This window comes from Diplotaxodon limnothrissa, linkage group LG10 (assembly GCF_057381915.1).
Source record: "Diplotaxodon limnothrissa isolate DT_005_m linkage group LG10, D_limnothrissa_male_GT1.1, whole genome shotgun sequence".
Classification (NCBI taxonomy): Eukaryota; Metazoa; Chordata; class Actinopteri; order Cichliformes; family Cichlidae; genus Diplotaxodon; species Diplotaxodon limnothrissa.
Window position 1 is genome coordinate 30,016,696 of NC_140605.1, and position 25,170 is coordinate 30,041,865.

General features: G+C 40.4%; 1 protein-coding gene across 1 annotated transcript; it reads right to left on the reverse strand.

The window, feature by feature from the left end:
- Positions 1-2,598: 2,598 nt before the first annotated feature.
- On the reverse strand, positions 2,599-24,926 carry castor2 (cytosolic arginine sensor for mTORC1 subunit 2). Its single transcript, XM_085364702.1, has 10 exons — positions 24,884-24,926; positions 24,591-24,731; positions 15,336-15,406; positions 13,521-13,714; positions 10,611-10,743; positions 9,144-9,267; positions 7,442-7,552; positions 6,413-6,495; positions 5,285-5,379; positions 2,599-4,749 (listed from the first exon to the last, which is right to left on the reverse strand). Exons 2-10 carry the CDS (start codon positions 24,701-24,703, stop codon positions 4,687-4,689), a joined length of 987 nt encoding a protein of 328 aa, XP_085220828.1. The 5' UTR covers positions 24,704-24,731; positions 24,884-24,926; the 3' UTR covers positions 2,599-4,686.
- Positions 24,927-25,170: the final 244 nt, after the last annotated feature.

Consider the following 25,170-nt stretch of genomic DNA (forward strand, 5'->3'; position numbering starts at 1 on the left):
GTTAGCTTTGTGCGCTACGTCATGTGTACAGCCTACGACACTGTGACCATTTGACAACCTGTAGGCTTTGGCACCTTTGAGCTGCCTACACGTGTAAGCCTGTAAAATCTTGCCATTTTTCCCTTCTCCGTATATTCTCCACAAAAGTGGGAATTTTCAGAGGAAATCTTCCAGTACTGCTACTCAAAATGGCACGTTTTGGTGTTTTGTTGTGGTCTGTAACCTTTTACTCTCTACATAGAGATTTAGGTGTTGGGCTATCTGTACTAGACTGACTTTCCTGACATCAGAAATTAGTTATAGAAATGTGAAGCTAGAAGTAAGAATCCAAAGTGACTACATTTCATGCTCTGGGGGCCATAAATGTACAGGCATATTTCACAGAATCTGTCCTAACTTTCCTTCTTACAAAGAAGTAAAGAAAGAAAGTTTTACTTTTGAGAAAAGGGCCGAAACATCCCAAATTGTCTTCTCTGAAGACATTTTCTGAGATAGCAGATCATAAAGGATCATGGAGTTACAAAAACCATTATGACTCATAGTCTAGGATTATAATGATCTTCAGAGTTGCTGGAATAAATGTTCATTTTCAAATGCAAACTAACACCGATCTTTATTTTTTAAAATATATATTTATTAACCCTCAGAGTGTGTCACACCCCAGAGAGGGTTTGAAAATCGTCTTTTCACCAGTGGAAAACAAACCCCTGCTGGAGCGCTGTCGTAATGATGCAACAAAGACTGTTGATGAAAATCTCGATAGCATCACTGCTGCTGTTTGCGCTTGGCGGGTCATTGCAGGCACACGACTGACGTCTTTCACTTCTGGTCTGCACGATGTTTGTTTTTCAGATTACACGCAGCAGTGCCAGCGGTGCAAAAATAAAAGCTAGTGATTCTAGAAGCTACTGATTCATAGGAAGTACTTAGTTTTTCACACATAAGAAGTTATAGTCATAACACATTGTTCCCTTTCAGTCTGGTCATTCTGTACAGCTCCTGCAGTAAGAGACATTTACACGCTCCCCATAGAGCAGCGTGGCAGACCCAGGAGAAAGGATCGAATTAACCACTGAAGGAGCCGTCGTGTCCAGCAGACTGAACCAAACAAAAGCATGCAGTGATGACCAACTACATGCATCATGAATATCCCTCACAGGAACCCCTTTATAAGGGGTCCATGAGATTACCATTCCCCTCGAGGAATATGCTCTGAAACCCTGAAGCAAAGAAAAACTGTTGGTGCTCTATGCTAACTGGTGACCTGCAGCAATGATTCTCGCCACTCACAGAAAGAGGGCACAAGCGTGCCACCGAGGTGAGCAGGCAGTCAGCTAACTTGTAGCACTGTAGGTGAGGCACCGTTAACCTCCCATGTGTCTGTGGAGAAAGACATCACCTGCCTGATCTGGTTTATGTGACCTGCAGACTGATGATTTGCAATTGTTTGAATGTAGATATTTTGTATTGATTTGCACAAGGAAATATGTACAGTCACACAGCTTGTTGGAAGCACTCTTATTGGAGCAGAACAATGACAAATGGCATGAAAGTCTGTTTGTCGTCAGAGCCTTTAATGCACCCAGACTTAACAGTTGCAATGAAGGAGCATTTGTGTATGCTGAACAAAACGTAGGTGGATTAAGGCTTCTTCTTTCTAGGCATCTGGTCTCTGTGAAGGCCTGTAGCTGGACTCTGGTCCTGGTCAGCTAGTGTAGAACTTGACTTGGAGGCTCTCATCTCAATGACTGGAGCACACACCGCCAGAGATGGCACTGCTAGGTCCAGTTGGCTGCCTGGGGGAACCAACCAGTGACTAATTCTCTGCCAGGCACATCATCTGGTATATCTGCAGCCCAGTGACCGAGCTCATTGCATCTGCAGTTATCTGCCTGAGCCCTTTATCTCCAGCTAAGTTGCTTAAAATCTGCGGTGCTTGTCGGAAGTGCTGAGTGGCCATCTACTCCATGGTTGTGGAATGGCTCCACAGGCGGTGGGTTGTCTAAGCCAGCCTCCACTGTACTGTCTATGTGCTGTACAGTGACATGGATAGACAGTGGTTTTGCTACATGAAGCCGTTAGCTCAAAGACCAAATCGGGGAAGATGGGCAGGTGGTTTTTGACCATTCTTCAACCTTTGTCGAAACTGGGATGCTAAACTTGGAGAGGAGTGTGTAATGCTGTGCAAAAGCCATCTTTGCCAGCATGGGGACATGTCGCATGTGCTTTGGGCTTAGTCAGCGCTCTCCTAGTGTGGATAATCCCATAGTTGTGGCAGCCCTCATGCTGGTCCTTATCATGCAAAGAAACTGCACCCCTGAGAATTGAACACGCAATTTTATCTTCATTTTAGTACTCATTAAAATGCAAAGCAAAATAAATAAATACTGCAATGAAGACAAAATTTGTCCCCTCTTGGCATTAGCTACCACCACTCAGTGACTAATGCTAACAGGGCAGTTAAGTTGGCAGATAAAAGAGTCAACTGCCACCAGCCAGCCTGACTCAGAGGTGAAGAGTGCAAGACCTGGGGGATGACTCAGCATGTCATCACGGATCTTTAGCATCGTCAAGTGGGGATGTGATATCCACTAATTTAATTCATCCATGGCTGCTACACTTCATACATTTTTGTGTTAAAAAAATGTGTCTCATTCACAGCTAAACTGGAGCTCTGAAGGCAAGATTGGGAGGCGACATCACTAGTTTATTGCTTCGAGTACACAGCCCCTCTGTCGGTAAGTAAATACAGTAAAATGACACATGGGTGAAAAGTGAACACGCAAGCAGCTCAAAAAACAGCTAGTTTATTTTTTTTTTTCATTTATTCCCCTCCCCACAAAAGAAGCTTCAAAATGAAAGGCTTTCTCTTTGAAATGCAATCAGAAGAAATAACACCTTCCTCATGTTTTAACACTGATAAATACAGATTATCTACTAATCAAATGTGATCAGAGGAGAGGCTGCAGATAGGTGGAAGGTGGTGTGAAGAGAAGAAAACAAAAAGGAAGAAAAACATCATCACCAACGGTTAATACCAACAGAAATCGTTCCATGTGGACAAGATCTAGCTAAAGAAAAGAGCCCTCTCTGGGTTCACATCAGTACAGCAGGTCTGTGGGGGTGGGACCTGCATTAAAGTGCAGACTGGAGTAGGAGAGGGGCAGCTTCAAGACCAAAATGGACACCAGGGCTCGGAGTGTAACCTTCCTTCCCCTGTGTGAACCGTAGCTTATGTTAGCACACTTGCACTGACATTATTCTAGCTCATGGAAGTGGCTCAGTAATTTATTACTAGTGTCGATGCAAATCTTTTCAGCGTTTCTCACTCCAATGCACACTGTGAGCAACACGGTCACTGGAAAGTGTCGGCGTTTTTTTTAATACAAACTAAACCAATTAAAATCAGTTTCTTCACGTCCACTGATTAATACTCACTCAGTTTGAAAGATGAGGAGGATAAGTGGAAGAGAATGGCTGGATGGAGTTTTTAATCAACACTTTTCGACCCTCCATAAAAAAAGGAAAACCCAGATTGATTTCAGTGTGCAATTTTTATGTTTTAAATTAGATTAACTGACACAATATGAACAAAGAGAAATAACAATTTAGAGCTAATTTAAAACCCTCACAAGACGGTACAGACTTAAATTTAATTTTGTGGCAAACTGACCCTAAATTTGGCACATAGTGGTTAGTGTGGGAGTGGTTGTAATGCTCACGTGATAGTGTTTCAGAGGTCTAATGAGCACCATGTTGACCATTTCAGGTAACAAACAGTGTGCAGAAGAGGCTGATGGGAATGGCTCAGAGACGTTTTGAACTGATTGTGACACTGTGGGAGAAGTTATTAAGAATACGTCAACTGGGAACTTTCTATATCCTATCCAAAATCAAATAAATCAACAACCTCTCACAAAAATGACGCCTATCAGCCAAATCGCTGAAAATAATCAAATCTACGGATCCTGATTGGCCCGTCGATCATATTGCTCACAGTGTGCATGGATGTAACTTATTAAATGCACAAAAAAAATGATTCACTTCACGTTTCGCCAGACTGATTTTAAGTCTGGGGGACTTCAATAGTCAGATCGATGATTAAAACACGTTCAACGATGACTAAAAAGCAAAAACAAGCGCCAACGCTGGCTGTCTCCTTCAATTGCACATGTGCAGTATTTTAGACAAAGGCATCGGTTTAGGCATTCATACATGTTGGCACTGAGAAAAATGACCTGTGGAAAAACAAAGCAAACAAAAAAGGAGAATTTGATAACTATATATAATAATTATTTTGCTTTGAGAGTACATTCGTCATCTTTCCATGAGAGGAATTATGTAACTAATACAGTAGGGTGCTCAGGAGGGTCAGGGAGTGGGAAGAAGCAGCTTTAGAGAAGAAAAGAGACAGTTTGGTAAACTAATGCAAAAACTACCAGAGCGTGGAGGTGGAGGGGACTTGGGCACGAAGGAAGGCAAAGAGTAGTTGGGGGGGTAAAGAAAATGGTTGAGTAACAAAGGCTTCCCTAACACACTGTCACCCTCCTCTCTCCCTCCGTCCTTCCTTTCAGAGTTGACCCACAGTAGTCCGCTAGCAAGCTCTTGGCACTTTTTGGACATGATAAACTTTTTAAACAAAATGACTTTGGAGATGGTAGTCGTCATCGCTTTCTCCAGCTTCCTTCACTGTGCAGCACTCTCAGTCCGCAGTGCGCCAATGACACTTTGGATGTTTTCTTCAGGAACCTGAAGAAGACGCAAAGTAACTGATTAGAACTTTCTGATTGTATTTTCATTTGTTTTTGATGGCCCCAAAAACATCTGAAAAAGCTGAAACAGTTTCTCTCCAGCTGCTTAGAGCCTATGCTGATGCCATAAACTGTATATAAAAGATGGACGTAGTTGCTACGATCAGTGCCTAGTGTCTTCTTAAAGCCTCGAGTTGAAGGTTTTCTGGAAGTGAAAAGCAAGAACTAAAAATCTTGACTTGAAACTAGTGAATTAAGTCAATAAGAAAGAGTTTACTGGAGTCACAAAGCCATTTTCCCAAAGACTTCTATACAAATTAGACAAGCGACCCCCTGTTGGCCACTGGAAAGAATGCAAGTTTAAAGACACCTTTGCACTGGCTTCACTCTACAGACCCAGATGTGCTATGCATGTCCATCTTTTATATACAGTCTATCATGGTGTCATGAACTGGTTAGACTAACCAAACAGCCCAACAATTACAAACAAGTTGATTACAAACCAAACATATGCAGTAGAAACTGTTTCTTACCAGGGCGTGGTCAAACTTGAAGGTGCTAATGTAGTAAGCTGGAATGTCAGCCGTCGCCAGCGGTTCTGATATCTGAGCCACGATGCCGCACTCATCTGCAGACCATTAAAAACACACTCTTTAACCTCTCAACAGGCCCCACAACCACTCTACAACTCATTAAAGCATGTTGATAAATACAATACACATTAATCATGATAACACTTATTATCCTGATTAGAGCAGCCAGGTCTGAGGTCTTCTTGTGAAATTCTGGCTTTTTTTTTTGTCTGCTAAGGCTTCACTTAGCCTGATTATTGATGCTCAGGTAAGCTGTTATATGAAGGTGGTTATCAACTAACATAAGCCTCTAACCAAACAGAAAAATGAGAAGGTCTACCGACTTTACAAAGGAAAACTATAAAACAACACAGCTGCTGCAGATTTGTCTCAGCAGTCTGAGTGTGTCTGGGAGGAAAACTATAGGATTACACCCACATATTTGGTCAGCAATAATAAAATTTCATTTATTTGAAGCCAGGAAGGAAAGCCGACAAAAATACAAATAACTGTAAGTTCACAGACTTCTCAGTATCGCAGCATTATGCACGGGGGGAATCTGACAGATTATTACTACTCCATGAAATTTCAGGTGTGTGTAAGACAGGTGCAGTTTTGTACTTTCACCTGCTGCCCTGGTGTTTAATGGTCTCACAGCAAAAAAGAAATGAATACAAAAAATATAATTTAAACATAGGTTTAACCTACAAGTACAAATAGGTGTCTTGTTTTAGGATCATACATTAAAGGCAACAGGAAAAAGTTCCTGGAAATAGTCTTTTTTTATTGTCTGTTTAGGGTTAGATAAAGACTTTAGATCTTCCAGGAACAGTGACACAGTTTTCAGTGGTGGTTTCATACCTGTTAATCTTTTATCTCAGGTATAACCTGCAGTTAGTATGGCAATCTACCCTGGTAAAAAGTGAACCACCTTTTTAATGCTAAAGACTGTTAACTACACACTGGGATGGTTGTCAAACCAGTTCTGACAACGCTGATCTTGATACTTGAACATGTGCTTTGTTGGCATCAATCTGTAGTAGCATGTGGCCTGCTTCTATCCATTACTACAGCAACAAAAATACTCACCAAATCCTAAAGGTTGCCCTCCAATTCGAACCATTTTCCAAAGCTCACCAGAGGCACTGGTAAAAAGTACATTGTTTGGAAACCTGGAAGAAAAAAAAAAAAACAGAACAATTATATTAGCTTCAGTATTTATTAAAATACAATTGTACCACATAAAGGCTGGTTAAGTTACTCACTTATGCAACACAAGTGTGGTCATACAATTTCTATATTTCTGAATTGTTACCAATAATAAGACATAAACACAGTATTAAATCATTCAGTTCCAGTATTTCATTAACTCTGTCATCTTTAAATGTTTTCCAAGAGTGGCTTTATTTGACCTTTTTTTGCTTTACTTAACAAATTATGGCACCAGGCATGGTTAGCAGATAAAGGTGCATCAGAAGAAGCCACTAGCCACTCAGCACAGTGCAAAAACAGCTAAAGTCTGTTTCTGCTGTGCACCCCGCTGCACTGAAGAAAAGAGCCATTGTAAGGCAGAGTAATTTGGGTGACCCATCCCTTTAAGGCAACACATTCGGTCTTACATAAAACGTAGGGACATTGCTGACCTACATGCTGCAGAAACAAAATCTAAACTTAACAATTCAAGTTCACTCCAGTTGTTATTTTACTTCCACATGGATTGAAGAGGTTACTAACCAATATAATGCGGACCTTTTTTTATTCATTGGCAGCCTTTGATCAGATGCTAACACAGGAGAAACCATGTGGGACCTGCAGCTGCTCAAGTTCCTTGATGGCCCTCCTGCTTAATTAGTGTACACTGTTAGAAACTAAGGGAGTAGATGAGTCAGACTGAAACCCACTGTGACTTATGTGCAATACACCCGATAGCTCTGCTTATTGCCTAGCAACAAACTAATCACCACCTCAAACAACAATCAGAAACGCACTCCCCTGCATGAATACAAGCTGTCCTTTTAGTGGGGATTAACAGACAACAAAACCTTGAAAGAACAAGTGTAGTTAATTACACAACAGCAGTGCACATGAAATGTTGAGTGGTGGGTGTTTTTCTTCTACCTTTGTGTGGTCTGTTCATCCATGACCAGAGAGATGTAGCCCTCGATCAGGGAGAAGGAGAAGAAGCGGATGTGGTTTGAGTCTTCACTGGATGCTCCAGACTCTTTTTGCCTGGCAAAGACAAAAACAATACAGTTTTTGATTGGACCTGTGACACTTTGATTAATTTCTCTCTGTGTTGCCTAACAGCTTGAGTAGGTAGACTGGTTTCTGTTTGAAGAACTCAGGGTTTTCCATTTAAAAAAAAGGAAGATTTTGAAGTCCGTGCCTGTGTGCAATGTTGTCCTTGGGTTCCCTAACAATGCTAACAGTGAGAATTGATGAGGTCATAGAACTGCTATCTGTTAAACAATGTACACACTGGAAGCGATTCGCTCGAATGTGTCCATCAGAGACCATAGAAAGTGGAAGACATTTGACATCTTCAAGCAACTACAGCTAGAGACATTAAGTGGGCGGGGCCTGTGATAAAGGCCCTTCAGTCGAGCGGCGAAAAATCACTAAATGTCCAAAGTGTGGAATATCCAATCTGGGTCAGTGAGGAGTTGCTGCCCCAAGTATGGGAATCTGAGTACCTCTCGATCTTGTTTCTAAGGAGGAAAACAAATCCTATATTTTCTTGCTTTTTTAAAAAAACTTTATGGCATATTCCATTTGAAATCGGAAGCTAGAATTTCAATTTGATTGCCCTGTCAAGCTGGACTTTCAACTCAGAGAAGCCACACCAACACTGATTTAATAATCAGAGATGGTGGCAGTGCAACAACGTGGACTGGGACTTCCTTTTTTCCCCCCTTTAGTTTATAGAGCTATTTCACAGCAGGTGTTTTGACTGTCAAAAGCCAGAAAATAAGAAAATGCCCATTGAAAAAGTGCTGTAATTTACATTTCTAAAGTATCCTAGTGAGCCATTTCAGTGAACGAACACAAAACACCTTGAAAGGCCTTAAAATTGCCTCATTTAAGTGGAATAAAGCAGTCATTGTTAATGCCTGCTTTGACAGGACCAAAAAGGTCTCTAATTAAAGTATTACTGCACACAACATATATGTATAAAAAAACAACCCTCAAATTATGCAGACTAACACACAATGGATGGAATCATTTTACACTATTCTCTCATTATTGTGTGGGGTTAGTCTTACGCTCTGGTGCTGCACTTACACGAAGATGATTAATGTGTGAAAAATATAAAAGATGAAAGAAGGGTTCAAATTGATGCATCACAGGTCAACACATTCTGACACTGAGCCTCATGTGTGGGCTGAGCTCCAGAACATTTTCCCAAAATGCCACCATTTAGCATCTCCTAATTTTTCCTTCCTTGTCTAGGAAATGAAAGCGAAAATAGTCTTCTATTCTCGAGAAAATAAGCTTTCCTGAATTTTACCCTTTTATATAATTCAAGGCAGTAAAGATAATTTTTCAGACTTGACAAGGCTCCAGCAGAAGACATCAGATAACTTTAGATTAACTTAGATAATTAGATAACAAAAAAACTGAATACTACTTTCCACTGTGGCCAAACTTCTCTTAATGAGCTAAATTTCTGTTTTATCCCTTTTAAGTAACATCCTACATTTGATTAATAGACTATAAAGAGATGCTGTCCTAATGTTCTCAGTGATTGAGTGGAATCCTGGCAACATGCAAAACATGCAAAAGGCCTTCAGGGCCTTAATGAAGTAATAAAATGTTTTACCCTCCAGAGTAAAACATGACGTCCATGAGCAGAGTGGCCACAGAGGGCAGTGTGTCTGGGTCCAGGCTGGTCACACAGAACATGTTGCTGGGACTGGATAAGGGGTGAATGATAGGACGGGGCACTGAAAAAGATAATACATGATAATACATAAAAGACTACATGGCAATACATTTTCTGATCATCCTTTTTCCATTCATCTGAGCTTAGACTTCCCTTGTCTGTACTGGGTGAAAAAGTGAGCTTGAAAACTGCATTTGCCAACATTAAGAAGGAGCTTTCAAGCTCAGCTTGTACACCAACAGGAACAAAACACAAATTGTATGAACAGCAATAAAGACTGTGTGCTGTGTAATTGAAAGCACCACAGTGCACTTAAGTGGAGCTTTAGTGGAGATTATCCAACAGCCGTTTCTACAATCATAAATAAACCTTTAAACATTAAGGTTAATTAGACACAATTTGATGTATATGTTTGCACATTTTATATTTAAACAATGCTGAAAAAGTTTACGCATTTATTTATATATAAACTTAAAATGTAAGCATCTCACCCGTAATAAAAACAAATCCACAACAAATGTAGTATTATTTCAGGGCTGAGAAACAAGCATAATTACATTTTAATCCCATTTTATAGATTTTATATCCCATTTCCTGTAGTGGAAACATTTAAATTTTCTTTTAATCCAGGACTAGTCTTAAAGGGGGCCAGATTATATTATATTACATACATGCTGTTCCAGTCGTTGATGCTCATATTAAATACTGTAAATGTGGGCCACAAGGACAGGCTTCAGCGTGCAGTAAACACTTAACCACTGAGCCACTGAGAGCGGATGTTAATATGGTGATCTGTGGGTGTGAGCACAGAAGCCCCACCCACCTGCTGTTTTAACATTCTGTGCACGAGGGGCAGCCAATCGAAAGAAAGTGGTCTCAAAGGGAGAAAGAACGGAGTCATAATGGCTTGAATGAACTGAGGTTGTACTATATAAGGTTTGTTTTAAAGAGATACTTTAATAGATTCCAAGAAAAAAAAATGGAGCTGGAAATTAACATAATGGGTCCACTTTAATGTCTGTGAAACAGCACAAATTAATATGCAGAGATTATTACGTTGAAGAAACAAGTCTGAAAACATTTTGTAAGTGCTTTGCAAAACCCATTTCCGATTACAGAGATCTCAGTATCAATACACTATCGTCCAATCGCATTGCAGATTGCATTTGTGCAGATGTAATCTCAAAACCACACAGTGGCGACAATTTGGCTTTTTAAAAATGGATCCGTGTTAATAAACAATGACCAGTAACCTGGACGTCTTGGCCCAAGTATTGGCCATGGATCCCCTCAAGTTGGCAGAAATATTGAAATGTCAGTCCACATTAAAGGCTGTTAAAGGCAGGGTGAAAGCATTAAGCTTTTCTCTAGACAGAAATATTGAATTATTTTGTTAACTCTTACCTAGTTTTGGTTTCACAAAGCCATTGGTCACCCCCAGATTGTGAGCAGCAACAGTCTCCCCGTTGACCACTCGAAACAAAGTGAATTCGGAAGACAGAGTGTGCATGACCATCGGGAGGTCTCGCTCTCGAACCTGGGGACGGCAACATGAACGAGTTCAGAGGTCAAGAGTAAATGCTGAATATGTAACAGGAAAGAAATGTCGATGAATTTTCAGAGAAATCGTTTGATGGGAAATCCCACTCTTATTCTCCTAGCCCGAGCTTTTTTCTAATGAAATGCTTTCATTTATTTTCAGTGTGCCCACTCTCTTGCTGGCCTAATCTACATTTGCTTTTAATGACTTCCTACAAAATGGCTTTTGATAATGAGCAGAAAATGGGATTGGGCTGTTCATATTCAGCCAGATTTATATGTTCTGAGGAGGAGCAGAGAAGACAGTAAAGCTGCATTCTTTGCTTTAAACACAGCCTTTAGTTCTGAGTATTAGCATGGGCGGACAAAATGGAACATGGATCTTTGCCTCTTATGCCAACCATGCCGTCCTGCATCATTAGGGCTGAGCAATATGTCAAAGCAGGTTTATTTGTTGAGCTCTTTTCATACACGAAGGTAAACATGTGCAACATAAAGCAAAGGAGCATACAACGGTTAGAAGTGGAAAACAAAGCAAATTGAAACGCAAACAGACCAAGAAAGACATGAAAAGCGAGAACTGGCCATGAGCCAATGCATTTAAGATGATTATTGTTACAGTCTAATCAGATCATCATGATATGACTCACTCAAATGCATTTTGCATTTTTTGGTCCTTGTGTAATTGCATTAAGAGCGGGGTTCACGAGCATGTGGCTTTGATATGTATTGTGGAGAATTGGAAGATTAAGTTGAAAGGGTCAAGAAGACCTCGGGGAGCCAGAACTTTTCACAGCAAATTTCAAGGAAATTAGTTTTCCAGATTTCTTAGAAACTAATTGCTGACAGCAGGGGTAGAGAAAAAGCCACCAAAATTATTATGGTAATGAAGCAATTAATATTTATATTTCTTTAACTTTGCTGTCTCTAATTAAAACTAAGCTGATCTCTGTTTAAGGTGGGAAGGGTGGCAGCACGAATTTAATTGGCGTATTAGCTGTCGCTCTTGTAATTGTTGCTCCTGAGAAGCTGGTGTGTGTGGCAGATCTGAGCAGACTGACTCAGTCAGGATGCTTGTTGCTCTGTTGAAATGGGTGTATTCAACATTTGGGTCAGGCTTTACCGCTTTATGTAACACAAAAGATCATAGCAGTGAAAAAATAAAACATCTTAAGCTGGTTTGTCTTTTGGCCTGCTGAGGGATTCAGTAATGCAATGAAACACAGAGTGAAATGAAGGTAGGAGATGGCTTGTGGGTGTGGATGACAAGGTCAGTGTTGGACGTTTTCTTTACCTCTTTTCATCTTATATACCAACAATTAGGACAGTGGGAAGGAGCCTGTGTCGAGACAGGAAGCATGCCCCGAGTATGATACCTTAAATTCCAGCAAGAGGCTGATCTGCTGATCCCCTTTATGTAACAGATTATCAACATCAGCACAGGTTTTTTGTTTTTTTTTCATTTTCATGAACATGCTGAAGCTGGTCAGCAGGCCTTGTTTTTCCATTAATGCAAGGCAATAAAAAAAGAAAGGAAAAAAGACTCCCTGTAGCCAAAAAGGCATGAGAAAGGATTTCATCCTAAATCAAAAGAAGTGGGGCTGTGCAAGGTACACTATATCCAAGGTTATTGCTTTTTCATATCAGGCACTGTAGATGTAAACAACTGTGCTGCCAGGAGTTGCATAAAAGACAAATAATGCAACACACCGAGCATGCTAAGAAGCAGATCAACTGTTGGCTCATAACACACAATCATCTTTACTAAACAGAACTGAAAAAGAAACTGCACTTTCAGTTCACTCTGACAGACGGGGGAGGGGGGCTGTGTGAGGTCAAGTGCTGTCATGATACCTGAAGCACAGTCTGGATTCATATCAATTAAAATGCATCCCAGTGGTTCCCACTGAGCATGCAAATAAGCAGCGGAGAGGCGGCTCTCACTGCAGCAGTTGCTAGTGCTGTTTTTCTACTTATCGCCATTAAAATACCTGTGAGATCAGAGGATGGTACTACAAACAGTTTACTTCTGATTTAGCTCAGCATGTGATGGAGTGATGGCCTGTTCAGTGTATACAGCTGTGTATTGCCTCTCATCCAACAACTATATACAAAAGATGGGCTACCATGATGTCATGGGTTTGTAAAGTCCCACTTTAAAGTCTCAACTTGGACTTGGCATCACCATCTTGGTTCTTGATTTCTGTTCAATTTTATTTATTAGGCGCTTTAAAATGTAAGGTAAACCTCTACACTACTGCAGAGAGAACCAGACCACCCTCTATTAACAGTCACTTGTTGACAGTGGGAAGAAAAAACTCCCTTTTAACAGGAAGAAACCTCCGGAAGAATCAGGCTCAGGAAGGGGAGGCTGCTGCAACCAGTGGGGAGTGAGGGGGAGGGAGACAGGACAAAAGATAGTGTGGAAGAATGAAGGGAAGATCTAATTGTGAAACTGACAGAAGCCTCACCCCAAAAACATATTGTCTATTGTACTCTACATGAAACCATAGTGCAAAACTAGTTTCGAGGTCATAAATTGTTGTGCAAAACGCCCCCTGCTGGTTATTAGAAAGGATATTTAAGGGGCTTCTGTGCCAACCTTTCTCAGAGACTACACCCATTTTTTAATCCTATGGTATTGGTTGATGTCAATTGGGATAACTCCGGCCCCTCGAGCCGTGTGTCGAGTCATTTTTTTGAGAGCATCACGTGGCTGTCGAGACCCACACCATTCACACACAGAACCTTGACATGAACAATATTCACACTCACCAGGATGAAGTCCGTCTGATACGTCGACAGCATGAAAACAGAAATGTTGTGGTCGGCCAGTGGTGCGATGACTGATTTAGCGATTTTGGTGACTCCTATGGGTTGTGAAGTGGATGTGTTGCTACCTCCTGACACCACGTTAAGGGCCACCCACGTGGCGTCGGCAACGCTGATGTGCTCCGACTGGGGCAGCTCTGGAAATGAAATCAGAAACAATTGGGAGTGGAGCTGGTACAGTTGTTTGGCTGTCACAAAATTTAATGGTTAAGATTTGAGACAGATTGTTTCATAGAGGCAGCAACACAGATGGATGGATTTAATCTTTACCAACAACCTCTTTGGAATAAAAAGAAAACAAGCTGGGTATCAGTAGTTTTCATCTGCACTCATTTCTTTCTTTTTTTGATCTGTAATGTACTCACTTTTGCATAATAAATACAGTTTTATTTCTGACTGATTAGGAATATGATACTTTTAACAGCTTTGAGGTAAGGTCACAGAGCAAAAGCATTAAATATTAGACCAGCATTTCCCTTTCTGAGTCATTCGTGAGTCAGATTTGTGCCTTGATGACTCTCTTTGTCTTCTTGAGCCATTATAACTCTGAGCTTTAACATTTATCATTATCCTGTCACTGGTGCCTGTAGCTGTCTAATGACTTCAACACAGAGAAGCCACGGTTGTGTTTACACCAGTGACTGGGATAAAATAATGAACCCCGCAGGTAAGAACCACAGACTGTGTAAATAAGACGTCAATGCACTAAAGCATCCTCTATTTAACTCTGAATCTGCTCATAGTTGTTAAAGAAAACTTAAGACTACCACTATCTCGACACAAAGTGTTTAATGCAGTCATAGCACAAGTGAGAAGTAGGGTCATTTTCTCATGGAGAAAGAAGAGCTGGACTTCTTTCTAATGGCCATTAGGGGGCAACACATCTGGTAAAAAGAAGAGCTGGCTTTATTTTTTTAAACCCAGAATCAATATAAACCTTTTAGAAATACTTTATTAATCCCAAAGGAAATAAGGCTAATAAAGCATAACTTTTAGTTGCTAGGTGAGTTCCGATTCAAGTAAAAAAGAGAACAGGGCTCACCTGGCAATGATACTCCCATGAGTGAAATGTCCAATTACTGTGAGGGACTGTGTATAAAAATGGCTGCAATTTTTAAACTGTTATGTAATACTTTTGTTAAACCCCTCAAATAAAAGCTGAAAGTCTAGACTTAAACCGCATGTTGGTGGTTTGATTTAAAAGCTACTGTGACGGTGAAAAGAGGCAAAGTTACCAAAACTGCATCCATGTCCAAATATAATTTACAACATACAAAGTATGATCTACCCAAGACATGTGGACTGAACTGGGTTGTGCACTCATGGGCTAATTAGGGACTAATTGTCCATAATCAACATGCATAAGGATATATAGTATGCATCTTCTTGGGTGTCCAGTATGATTTAATTTCACAATGTAGTTCAGTTCAATATAAGAAAGACAATAACCCACAGAGCCAGCCACCAGTAGAAAATACCTGCACCAGTTACGCAACAAATAGCCTGTAGTCTCCAGGGTAACTAAGGAGGGTCACCCTGGAGAAGGGTGTGTAATGACACGGATTCACTCACTCAGCCAACACAGCGAGCAGCAGCTTGGCCTCACATCTATAATGACAAAGTGTGCTCAAACAGTGTCAGCTGAAGCCGCGCGGTGCTGGTGAGAATCATAGATTACACAATGCGACCTTCTCTTGCCGCCTGGTCTCTGGTTGCCACAGTGACTTCAAAGATTAGTATCCACAAAGCGAGGCTCACCTTTAAATCCTTCCTCGTCGACGATGATGGTATAGTCCTCTGGAGTCTCTGTCAAACTGAAAAACTTGCATCTAAATTGGAGGGAAAAGAAAAGGGAGAGCAGATCAAACAGTGGAGAATATATGTGGAAAGTTTTAAAATAATCTTAATAATCTCTCACTGTTTCTCCTTCCTCACACTATAAACACACACATCATGTGGAATTAACCTATAGACTGTACAAAGTAGTGCTTCTGGGTATAAAATAAGTGCAGAAGGGTATTAAAGTCAGTAAACACAGAAAAATCTGTCTCAAACTGAGCATTTGGCACAATCTAATCACAAATGCTTATGTGATTATTTGAAACTTTGACCATGTTTAATTTGACCATCCACCATCATTACAAAAAAATAAGGAAAAAAATTATATTAGGTCCCCTTTAAATAAACACCCACAAGGACCAATGCATGTCTTCATCATCTTCTATTGAATATGAGGCTCACAAACCCAGTGATTAATAAAGTGCTGGGCAGCTTTACCCCTCTCCAACAGACAAAGGCAAATTTTGCTTTGACAGGAATCTCCGTGATCCAGAGATGTTTTTAAATGCACAAAATATACTGAGGCTATGAGCTCAAAACATCTATATCTGACAGAAATCCCATTTTATCCCATTTAGCTTAAAAACCTTATCTGTAAGTACGTTTTAGGCCATACATATACATATACAACTTTGGTATAAGTGTTTGGAATTAAAATCATTTCATTTTAGCTTTGGTTTATCTGTCTAAGAGTTTGGTTTCTTTAACAGTGAGAATTAAAGTCTCATAAAAGGCCAGTGTAGCTGTAGATTCACACAAACATTTACTGGAAATTATATAAAGAATCTTTGGTCACTATGCGATTAAAAGAAGTGAATTTGCTGACTGACCACCTCTACACAGACCACAAGCCAGCTGACGTTTGTGTCTTGGACTTATAATTTACCTGACTTACTGCAACTTGCAATGACCTCATGAAAAACTTGCACAAGCATAATTTCAGCACAACAACAGTGGAGACAAAGTCTTAAAAGCAAGTTGTGCCACTGAGCTGAGTCTTGATAATGATCTGAGTAGCTATTTTCCAAGAAATCCTCAGTCATATCTGATTTAAACACTTAAAATGTTTGGCTACTGCCTAAAAACAGATTTGGAAAAGCTTTTTCTCCCCCACACACGCAGAGCTCAGTGCCCTCAGGGTCAACGTGTCTGACTCATCCCACCAGAGCACTGGGCAAATGCCATGCTAATTCATATTATGGATGCAGCATGAAATGGACCAGCTTTTATTGTTTAGCACTTTTCTAATCTTATTTGACCACTCAGAGTGCTCTTCACTATAAGCCACATTTACCTTTTTCACACATAATCATACATCACGGTACTGCACTTAAGCACTTTGCAGCCTCACCTACGGCAAAATTCCAATCATCAGTTAACCAAACATACATGTGTTTGGACAGTAGGAGGACGTCAAAGAACCCGGAGAGACCTCACACAGCCTGGAACATGCACACTCCACACAGGAAGGCTCCAGCCAACCAGGAGGTTTGATCTTGCTGTGAAGAAACAGTACTAACTGCTGCTCTAACCAATCTCCGAGGAAATATGCACATAGTCAAACTGTTGTGAACTTGAGATTTGCACTTGTTTGAGCGCTCATATATTTCAGATTTGTCTGTTGATAAGCCCATCTGGGCAGGGGCGTTACAGAAAAATCCCACCTACATTTCTATTTGTATTTTGATTCTTTTTGACTGCCTCGTTTCTGCATCATCATGTGCCTTGTTGAGGTAAATGGCATATAGAAGTGACAGATTATTAACAACTCAGTGTTCCTCATCAAATTTTGTTAAGAGGACACTTTTGAAAACCACTAGTCAGATCTGACCACATCTGCCTCTTGACATTCAGATCATCGCATTTAAACTGTTCTCAGATGGTAACAGATGTTAGAGACAAAAGTGTGCCCCAAAGATTTTACAACAAATGGAAAACGGTGCAGTAGGAAAAACAACACACACAACGCTCCTCTGATAATCACATTCTTTACACACCAGCTACTGAAAGCTCACACTTCATATTGGCTGAAAGGTGTGAATAATGACAAGAGAATAACAGAAAGGCTCTCAGAGGGAACAGCAGGATTTCCTCCTGGCATTAAATGAGCTGTCAACTGTCACTTTGACTTGCAGGGTGTTTTGCAGAGCGAGAACATTAGAATGATGTGCACTGAAGGCTTTTCTTGTGCCCGGGCTGGCAACACACCTAATCAATGACTTACTTCAGTCTTTGACATTGTTCCATCTAGATCAGCAGCACAGATTTACTGTGCTACTCCCGACTGTGGGGGTGATCTCTGAATATTCAGCCTTCATTACTCACATTCTGTGTGCCTGCAAGGAACTTCACAGGGAGCCTTTAAATGAGTTTATGCTGTCAACCACTGCACTGCAAATGTGTTTGTAAAAACTCAGGGCACATATTAATGGAATTACGCTGATATATGATCTGCATAAAGTCATACATCATTTTATTTAGGAGTTGGAGAGGAATTGAAAGAATGTACAGAATAAGAGTTTAAATAAGGAGAATATCTCCATATCTTTACATCACCAATGTTCATATTTAGGGCTGGTTATTGACCGAATCGATGTCAGTGGCACTAGAAGTCAGAATCAAACATCTAATCTGGATCTAAGGTTTGTTTAGTCTTTGACAAGATATTTCCTTTTTTCTTAACTTAAGACAGTGGCTTCACTTACATTACAGAGTATATATAAAAGGTGGATGCAGCTACAGAGATGTCAAACCAGACGTGTATTTCCTACACAATTAGTCTGTATTTGTGGTGAAAACTGACACACGGGACTGGGGTGCATGAAACAAGACATGCCGATAAATTTAATATTTTCCACTCTAATAATAATAATAATAATAATGAACTCTCTACATAATGGAGGAACTATCAGTTAGTGAGCTCAAACTTCAAGGTCTTGAAGTCCAGTGAGAGACAGCAGTCCTGTTCCGCAGCCTTGGTGAGCTCATCGTATTGACACATGAACCACTTCTCCATCTGCTGCAGGTTCTGGTTAGAATGACCCTCCAGCACTCGCAGCCATCGTCACACCAGAACAAACATGCAAGCTGGAGTCCAAGACTGTGGAGTTGGAGTCTGCCCAGGCACAAGATTAGGGTGTCTGGGGATTGACTCAACAGTGATCTGAATAGCCCACCCAGAGGAAACATGAGTCAGAACAGGCCAGAGATGGCTAATTAGCAGTGACTGAACTTTGAAAATCTGAACGAGGGGATTGTTTCATGTAAAAACAGATAGCTTCTGTGATGAAAATAAAAAAATACATGGCTTGGGTGGCTGGAAATATATCTGGGTGTCGGCGTGTATCTGGAATACAGTTCACTTTGTCTCAGTATCTTTTGAGGTGCTTACAAAGCACAATGAGGTCACCAATTTCATGCATTTTGTGGCTTAAATAGAGTGACACACTGGCCTTCCACATATTTGTAAGCTACTAAAAGCAACTTTGATGAAGATCTGTGCTGGGGGTGTGTATGCCCGAGTCCTTAAAATGCAGGGATCAAACATGCTTGTTCACGGTATGAATCGCCCAGTGTTAAGCCACCCTATGTGTGAGAAACACTGGACTCTGCAAAAGGTAAGTCCGCCCTCCTTTATCATCCCAATTTGGCTATCTCCATCCAATCTGAACCAGGGCCATAATATACAGCATAAGCATCATGGTGTATTCGGTAAGAGTGGGAAGTAGTTATTGAGACCATAAACTCATCAGGAAAGAGTTTACTGAGGTCATGAATCAAGGGAAAGTGTTGTCTTCTAGTAGACTTCTATACAGGTGGAGTTCTTTCTGCAATCGATCTGCTGACCAGAAGAAAGAATGAATAATTAATGCACTTCTGCCTTGGTTCTACTCTTCCATCTTTTATATACAGTCTGTGGTTTATAGATATTTTAAAAATTTTATTGAACTCCTACCAATTGAAGACTTCAGGTGAAACATTTGCCAGGGATGGGAACGGTGTGATAAGCATTCGTCCTTTTCACCAGCTATTTTTTTTTTTTATTATGTTTGTTTAGCTCAGTGTTTGCAATCATTATATTCCTCTTCATTCAAAGGCAGGCTGTCAAATTTAGAAAGAGAAGCCGCCAATATCCCTACACATTTACATTCAGCTGGAACGCGAGCCCAGAAAGAATTATTTAACATGGTAAAATTATTCTTCCGGCTGCTTCATGAAGGGGTTGCATCTCCTTGTACCATCTCCTTATTCTGTCAGTGTCGTCTGATTGGAGTGTTCATAAGAAGCATTTTTAATCCTGCCTAAAACTAGAAAGACAGTATTGGCTCCATATAAACACAGAGACACTATATCCAAAGACATGGCAGTCTATGAATCCTGCATAGAAATCTGTTGTAGAATAATGAAATGCTAAAGATGACAGCTGCCTTCCTCCTGCCTTTAAGAGCCAATCAACAGCTGAACCAAGAAACATATTAAGCGATCAAGTTGAGTACACAGTAATGGTTCACAACTGTCTCACCTGTGTGGTGGCAGGTGTTTCACTCTGCTTGTTACCCTAGCAGCTTAAGAAAATGTACTTTTTTTGTCCTACTGTATCCTTTACATGACTCTGTGTTTGTTCTTGTGGGATGAGCAGTTGATTGTGTTGGCACTCACTACATTGATTTTAAACTGTGTGCACGCAAGAACGACTATAACTTGATACTATTTTGGCATATGCCAATATTCTTCCAGTGATACGCGGAAGAATACTTTCATATGATTACATCTGAAGATACTTTGCATTTCATTCTACTTACTTCGTCTCAAATATAGAAGCATCAAATTTCACTCTAAAGGAGAACCACAGGGCATTTCCATCAGCTGGCTCCACTGAGAGGTATGTTATGTAATCACCACATGCTGGCATCGAGTTTCTTTCTTAGGACTGCTAGGAGCATGCTTGAACGTTTCCAGGACTGCTAGTTTTTCCAGCTTCGGTCAAGTCATAAAATTTGATTAATTTCTAAATAGAGTCAATTTTGTAAATGTGAGCAAAAATAGACAAGGCGAAGAAGATGCGATGGTCTATGAAAAAACTACAGGAAAAGATTGGATTAAAACTTTTTAGTTCTCAAATCTGGAAATCATTTACGCATGCATGCATATTATGTTCAGTGGAAGAAGGAGGCACAGCAGAGAACTATGATAGGGATGAAAGAACACTGTTGTAGGGGCTTATCAAAGGGGAGGCACGAAGGGGTGCCGAGGTTGCTGCTTCAACAACATTAGGTGGAGGATGGGAGAGTACAGAGAGGATTCATGGGGAAAGCAAAAGAAACAACTACAAAAAGAAACAAATTGCAAAACCAGTGTCCTCTAACGGACACTCGTGTCCTACAGTCAAACAATGAATTTATGTAATCATTAATAGATGGCAACCACATAAACCTCCAGCTTGAAACACAGTGCATGACTTAGGGATGTGCACAAATCACCAAGTACTGTGTACAAGTAAGGCTGAAAAGAGTAAAAATCCTTTAAGCTATGATTACTCAATCAAATAAAATGAAACTTTAATATGTTCCTCTGTTTCTCTGCCTTCCAGCAGCATTCATGTAGGTTTCCCTCATACACTGGGGAGGAAGTACAGCATCTGGGGGCCTTTGTGAAGGAGATTTTGAGCACCCAGTGCATTTTCTTTTCTGCATTAACTTAAAGTTAAAAATGTCTTTATTTAAATATGGGGGAAAAAACCCGAAGACAACAGAAAAATCCAGCACCCTACTGGAAAAACATGTATTATGTGTCAAATTCAAACAAGTATAGTCAGCTTTTCTTACTCAAAAATTTCACCGCTATGTCAACACACATACAAGCACAGTTTGAGCTTGTTGTTGTATGTGAGTGTGAGTCCTCAGTCACATGGGCTTCGAGACTGGTTGTTGACCACTTGGCAATGCATGTGTTCTAAATATTAGTTTGTAAGTACTCCCTGCATCGTCTCTGAAATCTACACCCATGTTTGCAAGAGCAGATCTGTAATCTGAACTCATGCTTGTAATCACAATCCTTAACTGGCTCTCCAACAGGAGGCGGTGGCGGGGGGGATTTCACAACAGACAAGTGCAAAACGCCAAGTTAAAACTGAATGGAAAAAAACAAACAAAACAAAGTTAAGTGAAGCTTCTTTCTTTGCACCCAAACCAGCCGTTTCTGCTGTACCACCAGAGAAAATGGACGAAGTGCATTATCACACCCACAGGCAGCACGCACACAGGAAATGCATGTAACACTCTGCACTTGTGAATACAGTGAGAGAACAGCTCTTTTACATATATCCATTTAGGTGGCTGGAAAATTTGATGAAAATGGAAGTGGACTAGCATTGCTTTTCTTTTTTTCTACTCTTACTGACCTCTCAAAGTCAAAGACATTCATGCAGCACTTCACACTATGATTTTAACTACCTCACATCCACGGCCAATTCAGAATCACATGCGTGCCTTTGGATTGTGGGAAAAAGCCTGAGATAACCATGCAGGCAACCTCCAACCAGAAAGCTGACTAGGAGATCAAAACCTAGGACTTTGTTGCTGCAAGGAGACAGTCCCAACCACTGCACCACAGTGCACCATTAACTGGACTGGGCCGAATGAGAATGTCTGATGAGCTTGTCTTACTTCAGATTCTGATTTGGAGCTTGTATAACTTGTGTAGCTCTTTTTAAAATGTGATTATTTTTGTCCCTTTCTAAATCAAATCAAAGTAAAATGAGATAAGTGACAATAAAGTGCAAAATCACATGGATAATAACTCCTCTGGCTGTTGCTTTAACTGAAAATATCAAGACAACCTGACAAACAACAGTTAGTTTAAAGAAAACAAACAAAAAGACAAAACCACAGGTGTCATGTTTCCTGACACTGACACATAAGTTCTGCATTTCCTATTTTACCACACCAGTGTGTGGTGGAAACAATGATTACTAAACTAAAAGCTCAAAACTATGACACTGCACTTGAAACAGCTGATTTTTAAGGTAACTAACACTCAAACTGGGGCTTTTGGGGAGCGTCACATGGCTGTAATCATAATCAGTCCACACACAGTAAAGGCAGCGAGTCTCTGTTAGTTTATTTGGTAGGAATCTAGGCATTTCTGACCACATGACTAAGTAAAATCTGTGTCCAAAATCCTATAGGGAGTTTTGTTTGTACAATTCTAACACTTTAAAGTCAACTTTTGCTATGACCACCTTTATTTTTCTACACAGACTGAACTCTCTTAGATAAGTTTTCTTGTCATTTCTTTAGGTAGTCTTCAGGAATAGTTGTCCAAGTTTCCTGAAAGACAATCAAAGCTCTTCTTTCGATGTTGGCTGTCTTTATACCCATTTTTCTGTAAAGATGATCTCACACTGCTTTAGTAATGTTGAGATCTGGGCTCTGGGCAGGCTAATCCATGACTGATAGTGTCCATATGTATTTTTCTATGTGTTTACTGCTCTGACAATGTGTTTGGGATCATTGTCATGCTGAAAAATGAAGCCGTTGCCAATCGGACACTTTTCAGAAGGTATTACATGTTGGATCAAAATCCGATGTTATTTTTCTTCGTTCACAATTTTATCAGCTTTGAGAAAATCTCCAACACCACTGGCTGAAATACAGCCTCAAACCATGACTCCACCATGTCTTAAAAATGGCCTTTGGCACTCACTGTTGTCTCTCTCTGCTGACCTGCATACATATTAATGAAGATTTAAACCAGCATTTTCAAATTTGGTTTGAAAATGGTCACTCCATGAGACCTCCTATGTCAGGTCTTTGCAACTTGTTTTTCATATTTCTTAAGGACCTGACCTTCAGATCATCATCATCAGTTCCTCTGCTATAGATGAACAACGCCGATGTCCAAAGAAAAACTTTGAAAGACCTTTCAGAAAGCCTGCAGAACTACTGCACTGGACCACTTAAAAAAATATAAGGAAGTCTGGCTTTATGGAAGCAAAACATAAAGAAAGGGGTGGCCGAGACTTTTGCACAGTACTGTACGTAGATGTAATCAAAAATGAGACAAGTCCAACAGAGAGGGGCAGCTGGTGATGACATTATGTTATTGAGTCAAAGAGTTGTAGCTATTTGACTGAACTGAGTGGTTGATTAGATTAAGCCACTCTTTGACGCAAGTGTTCCAGCAAAAGTAGCAAACATTTTACAGTCTCAGCTTCCAAAAACACGAGGATTCAATTCCCCCTGTGTTTTACATGTGAATGTAGTATTTGCTGAATTTTGGCTGATGGTTGGTGCATTCCTCCCTGTTCGTACAGACCAATCAACTATTAGATTAAACAAAAGCCTAATCTGCTGATAATGAGAACAACAGCCGCTGCCATGCTCCTTGAGCTAATCTTAATTACATCAGGTAATAATCAGTAATCTGACTGTTATTTTTGTTGTTGTTTTTAATCAGTAACTTCTCAGTAAATAGGGAGACATGATTGCCAGCTCACTGCCACACTAGGTCTGTCTTTCCCTCTTGTAAAATAGCCAGGAAGAAAACACACACACACACACACACACACACACACACACACACACACACACACGAGTGTGAACTAATTTGCTTAGGCTTATTTTAACAGAGTGATAAAAACTGCACAACAGAGCTATGGTAAGTGTACAGGCCTGCTATCCTGTCACTGCCAGGGCTATTTAAATGAAAGTTTCGCCAGGCTGACTGGCTGTTAACATCCACTCAGCTGGACAGGATTCAGCATATATAGAGTGTAAATGTCCTCTGCTGCTTGTTTAAGTTTTCCCTGATGTTGTTATAATAGTCCTGACAGAGGTAAAACACCCCCCCCCACACACACACACACACACACAAACACACACTTCTGCTGGCTACAACCCAGCTACAGATGGCACGGAGCTACAAAATGACACTACAGAACAAGGATAGGCCTGGAAACTGGAAGCAGAGACTATTAAACATACAGCCGCATTTGTGAAGGACCTGGCTGGAGCACCAGCGAATACCGCTACCTTCTGTAACACAAGCATACAAGTCCATGCAGCCCCGGGCATTACTTTGCTCTAATGTTAACAGTAAACAGCACTTAGGACAATGGAAAAACATTCAAAGGTTGTGTTTTTACGTGGACGTCACGAATGGGAAGTTACCTACCTTGTTTTGGAGGCCAGGAAGGCGAGTTTTATTAATCCGTGAGTGCAAATCTGGATCCCTTCTTTCTCTATACTCGCCACTTTCAAGCTGTGCTCTAAAATATGAAGCTCCATCTTTTACGTCTTCTCATTTGAGGAAGGACTAAAATGTAAAAAAGAAAAAAAAAGCTAAATATTTTCAAATTAGATGCATGAATAAATAAATACACTCAGAGGGCAGGCCGAGACGTATTTAACAGAGAAAGAAGCAGGGCGACAGGGTGGAATAAAGAAAGCAAAGAGGTAAAAACGGACCTGCTGTCAAACCTCCAACGGAAACGTTGACACTTCCTGTCTGGTGTTTTTCAAAATAAAAGCGCCCGGCAGCTGTTTTTTGTTTGTTTGTTTTTTTGCCAGGGAGAGGAGGCTCCCAAATGTTTTATCTGCCTTAAAAAATATCCATTCCAAGTCTCTGCTAAGTCTTATATTATCTGCTGTTTATATCTGCTGTCTTAAACTATTATTATTGTTGTTATTATTATTATTAGTAGTAGTATAAACATTTGCATAAGTTTCCCATTAGAAATAACTACTACCTAGTT

What these genes read in the sequence shown, in the direction of transcription:
- castor2 (XM_085364702.1), bottom strand. Translation starts at nt 24,703, where the DNA reads ATGGAGCTTCATATTTTAGAGCACAGCTTGAAAGTGGCGAGTATAGAG. An exon ending in CTTTGTGAAACCAAAACTAG is followed by an intron (nt 9,268 to 10,610) that starts GTAAGAGTTAAC and finishes TATCTTTTTCAG; the next exon opens with TGCCCCGTCCTATCATTCAC. An exon ending in TCAAGTTTGACCACGCCCTG is followed by an intron (nt 4,750 to 5,284) that starts GTAAGAAACAGT and finishes CGTCTTCTTCAG; the next exon opens with GTTCCTGAAGAAAACATCCA.